Genomic DNA, 5,022 nt, shown 5'->3' with positions numbered 1-5,022 from the left:
CTGTTCCTTAAATGTTCCCCCACTGAAAATTGCTCCACCTCATTTCCAGAACTAGATCCACCAATGCCGCCTTCCTCATTGGGCCGGAAACATAATGATCAAGAAAGTTCTCCTGTCCCTGATTCAGTGTGCACCGCAGACAAATCGATATAATTTATAAATGAATCGCCAGGAGTTGAACATGGTCAGTACAATTACATGAAAACTGCAAATGAATTCGCTCATATTTGTTGGAGCAATCTTGTATGGGTACAGATTTCAGGCTTATTCCCGAGACTGGTCTGATTAAGATAATATGCTGGATTTTGAGATGTTTGTGTTATATCCACCACATCATTTACATTGGAGCCAAAGCTGCTGATGTGATGTGTTTGTTCAAGTGAGTGTAACTAATAGCAATGATCAGAGGTGTAACCGTGTCAGTGGAGACTTATCCTCTGAATAAATCAGGGCTTGTTGGAATCGATCAGCTCAGAGTGCCTGCCGGAGCTATGGTTTTCAGATCAACAGAAGCCACTGCTTCTCACAAAAATGGGATATCCAGTAATCTTTCAGATAGAAGATATTTATTATCCTGTTCTTGCAGCCATTGGCGTTCCGGGTAAGCCGTTATCTCATCTGTTATTGCCGTCTATCGGTGTTAACTCTACTGCTGTACTTGCTAAATTATTTTTTCTCCCATGATATTTTACACAGTTCCCCTTTTCTGTTCTATCGGTTGCATGATGGAATGTGTTAAGTCTCTGCTCTTTTCGTTATGTAGGAGCTGTGTTATATCCATAATGAACTTTTTGTATCCAACCCTGGCATTGTTATTGTATTATTTTCCTTACTGAATGCAGTGTTGAATAATGGTATGTCCTTTGCTTCTAAATATTCGGTCTTGATGGAGTTACATCATATCCCTAATGAGTTATGTTTACCCAACTCTGGCATTGTTACTGGATTATTTTCTGTACTGAAAGTATTGGAATCAGTTGTCTGTTCCAAGCGCAGGTACCAGACCATCAGGAGCTGTTAACAATTTCATGTTGTGGAACTAACCTGTCCTGGAATAATTTTTCATCAATGTGTTTTCAGTGATTGATAATGAGACAACTCCCGGTCTCAGTGTTACGTGGAGGCAGCAAAATGTCATCCCTCTCCAATAACATGCTTCAGTTTAACTGGGAGTTCAAATTATTTATTGGTTATCACGATCATGGCACATTATTTCATTATGTGTGTATCTGACGCCGCTTCAGATGTCTGGCAACTGAACTAAGTTTGTTGCTGACTTTTTCATATCTCCTCTGCTTCACTGTCGATGAATTCACTGACTGTCTCCGGACTTCATTGTATAATGAAATGTTTTGCTGTTATGTTGTATCAGTTTGCACTGTATTTGTTGGAAACAGGATCCTTTCAACTTTCCTGGAGATTATACCTATAATGTTGGCATTTTGTCAAATGAACAGTCCCGCCATCTATCGCTTTACTTTATAATTACGGGAGAAGGACTCTGAATAATTATGAGATCTGTCTGGAAGAGGCATTTGATTCTGTTTATTCCATGATTTGTAGATGAAGTGAGCAGTGTAAGTGAACAAGTGGAGACTGGGATGATCTGTAGAAACATTAAGTTATTCTACAGAGGCTTCACTATTTAACAAACCGACACTGAGAATGGGATCGGTGGAACACGGGGCTGGTGAACAGAATGCAGGCACAGGATGATAGGATTTAATCGGATATGAAAATGGCCTTGAGAAAGAGAGTAGATTGAGTCATAAAGAGGGCGAATGAGAGGGAAAGCGAGAGGCTGTGGTGTGAATAATTCATCAGAATGAACTGCTGAATCTTTCAGGACAGTTAAACCTAGAAAATGTGACTTGAAGGTTTTATTATGATGTGGTCAGATTGAGTGAGTTTTTATTGTGGGACTCGCGCCTTATGATTATCACCCTGTCAGGTCGTCAGTCTGTTTTTGCGAATGTTCGTTGTTTTCCAACTGATCGCTGAACAAAATTAAAATTTACTTCGAGAATAGAATCAGTAATTCCTGGATCATAATGAATTATTAGGATATTTTATCTTGGAAACTCGGCTTAATTCAACAAACGAGTTTGAGTAATTAATACTTTTCAATTTAATTTTAATTGAATGTACGAAGTTAATTTATTCATCAACAACAGCTTGAATTTATATAGCGCTTTTTACCTGGTGAAAGGTCCCTCGGCGCTTCACAGGGCTCATAGAAAAAAAATCAAGCTGAACCACATAAGGAGGTATTAGCTCAGATGGCGAAAAGCTTGTTCAAAGAGATAGGTTTTAAGGAGCGTCTTAAAGGAGTTGAGAGAGTTAGAGAGGCGGAGAGGTGCAGTGGTTTAGGGAGGTAGCTCCAGAGCTTATGACCGAGGCAGCTGAAGACACGGCCGTTAACGGTGGAGCGATTAACATCTGGGATGTGCAAGAGGCAAGAATTGGAGGAGCACAGAGAACTCGGAGGGTTATAGGGCTGGAGAAGGTTACAGAGATAGGGAGGGGGCGAGGGCCATCGAGGGATTTGAAAACAAGGATGCGAATTTTAAAATGGAGGCGTTCCCGGACCGGGAGCCAATGTAGGTCAGCGAGCACAGTGGGTGATGGGAGAACATATTTTCAAATTAACATATTTTAATACCCAACACAGGTTCCCTAGCACCAATAACCACAGAAACGACTGTTCAATATATTACTTGGGTTGTTTTATTGAGAGTGATGGATTAGTTAACACCGAACATTGTGCCGTATTCTCTCCCTGTGAATGCCAGCCTCTCCTCCCATTGTCTGCTCACCTGTTGCTTCAGTTTGTCCGCTTTCAGAAATCGTCTGCTCTTGACTCCCCTACAGCTCCTATATGTCCTTTTCCTTGTCTTCCTCCCAATCTCACTCACTGGCTCGGTCTCCAGCTGCCTTTCCCGTTTAATGCCAGCCCCTGTTGTCTCTCTTAACCAGCTCCATCTCCCCCTGTCCCTTCACCTTCCCGACTCTTCGCCCACTTTCCGGTCGATCTGGAACCCAAATCCACTGGATTCCCATTCGGTGAAACCCCTTCTCTTTTCCACCAGCACTGCGCCCTCACTCAGCCCTTCCAGTGGATGCGGTGCTCACTTTATTCACTTTCTGTATCGATTTTCCAATTCATTGTTGACCATGTGTTTAAAAACACCTCTCTGCCTGTAAGCGCTGCCCAGGTCAATGAATCACTTTCCACCGTTTGATGCAAAAGATAGCAAATTTCAGCCCAGATCCTGTCAAACTGCTGCTTTGTCTCCAAGTCTGATCAGTAATTTCTCGGCTTCCTTCTCTCTCTGTTCCAGTTAACTTGGTGGCGATTGTGATCCTGTCACGAGGAAAGTGCGGTCTCTCCAAATGTATCAGTCGCTACCTGGTGGGAATGGCAGCGACCGATCTCCTGGTCGTTATCATTGAACCGATATTGGGGTGGATTGTTTCGATTTACTTTCCATATTCATTCCTGGACATTACTCCCGTGTGTCGGCTCATTCACTTCTTGGGTTTTGCAACCGCTGTGGTTTCTGTCTGGCTCACAGTCGCTTTCACCTTTGATCGATTTGTGGCCATTTGTTGGGAGAAGCTGAAAACTAAATATTGCACCGAGAAAACGGCGACTGTGGTACTGGGAACAGTGAGTGTGCTTGGCTGTTTAGAGTGTGTCCCCTGGTACTTTGTATATGATCCTCACCATATAACTGATAATGTTCCCTGGCGTTGTAAGATTAAACCGAGCTTCCGTACTTCCCCCGGGTGGACCGCATTTGACATGTTTCACCTCATTTTAACCCCTATTGTGCCATTCTGTCTGATTTTACTGCTCAATATTCTGACAGTCAGGCGTATTTTAGCGGTGAATCGAGTCCGGTTGGGACTCCAAGGCCGCAGCAATGGAGAGAATCAAAAGGACCCAGAGATGGAGAACCGAAAAAAATCCATCATTTTACTCTTCAGTATATCGGGCAGTTTTATATTGTTATGGGTGACACGGGTTGTATTTAATATTTATGCGCGAATTACAAACATTCGGACTTATTCCTCCTACACTGACCCTAATTATATCACAGGACATACAGCAAAGATGCTGCAGCTTCTCAGTTCCTGCACAAACTTGTGTATTTATGTCCTGACTCAGACTAAATTTAGAGAGGAGCTGAAGAACGCGGTGAAATACCCATTTAATTTAATTGTTAAATTAATGAAATCATGAAAAGAGCTTAATGGTTTCAAGAACTCGAACTAAATCCCATTTCATACTCCATCCCCTACACTTCCCAGGGGACAGAAAGTACATTTTATATTAGTGAGACAGAGCCATGAAATTATCTTAAATCTGATACTGATATTACATTTTATTGATAATCTGTGCTGTTGAGGCGGGACTTGCTCTGCAGACAATACATGAATTTTTGCTCAAAATGCTGCATTAAAGAGCTCAGCTAGACTTCAACTAAATGAATTTGCAAAATGAGGAAACCTGCGAATCAAAGTAACTGCTGTGGGCCTGATCAAAATGGATGCACTCCGTCTAAATGAAGAGAGACAGACAGACAGGCAGAGAGAGGGAGAAACAGGGAGAGAGAGACACACACAGAGGGAGAGAGAGAGAGCGACAAAGAGACAGATAGGGATAGATGGAGGGACAGAGAGACAGTTAGAGCGGGAGACAGAGAAAGAAAGAGGCAGACAGGCAAACATAGGGATAGAGCGAGAGAAAGACAAAGGGAGAGAGAGAGAAAAAAACATACAGATAGACAAAGGGAGACAGACCGACAGACAGAGTGGGAGAGAGACACAGAGAGAGACAGAAAGGCAGACACGCAGGGTATAGAGAGTAGAGAGAGACAGAACGGGAGAGAGAGAGAGAGAAAGAGGGATGGAGAGAGAGATCTCGACAGACAGACAGCGACAGAAAGACAGAGAAAGCGAAAGAGAATGCTGGACAGATGCGGGAAGAGGGAGAGGGACAGAGAGAGACAAACAGAT

General features: G+C 42.8%; 1 protein-coding gene across 1 annotated transcript; it reads left to right on the top strand.

Annotated features, from left to right (window-relative positions):
• The first annotated feature begins 531 nt into the window (after positions 1-531).
• On the top strand, positions 532-4,246 carry LOC137335923 (probable G-protein coupled receptor 139). The gene is made up of 2 exons (XM_068001438.1): positions 532-601; positions 3,342-4,246. Exons 1-2 carry the CDS (start codon positions 532-534, stop codon positions 4,244-4,246), a joined length of 975 nt encoding a protein of 324 aa, XP_067857539.1.
• The last annotated feature ends 776 nt before the right edge of the window (positions 4,247-5,022 follow it).

Source organism: Heptranchias perlo, chromosome 20 (assembly GCF_035084215.1).
Source record: "Heptranchias perlo isolate sHepPer1 chromosome 20, sHepPer1.hap1, whole genome shotgun sequence".
NCBI lineage: Eukaryota > Metazoa > Chordata > Chondrichthyes > Hexanchiformes > Hexanchidae > Heptranchias > Heptranchias perlo.
The sequence above is the reverse complement of the archived record's forward strand: the minus strand, read 5'-3'. Positions and strand labels throughout refer to the sequence as shown.

What these genes read in the sequence shown, in the direction of transcription:
- LOC137335923 (XM_068001438.1), top strand. Translation starts at nt 532, where the DNA reads ATGGGATATCCAGTAATCTTTCAGATAGAAGATATTTATTATCCTGTT. An exon ending in TGCAGCCATTGGCGTTCCGG is followed by an intron (nt 602 to 3,341) that starts GTAAGCCGTTAT and finishes TCTCTGTTCCAG; the next exon opens with TTAACTTGGTGGCGATTGTG.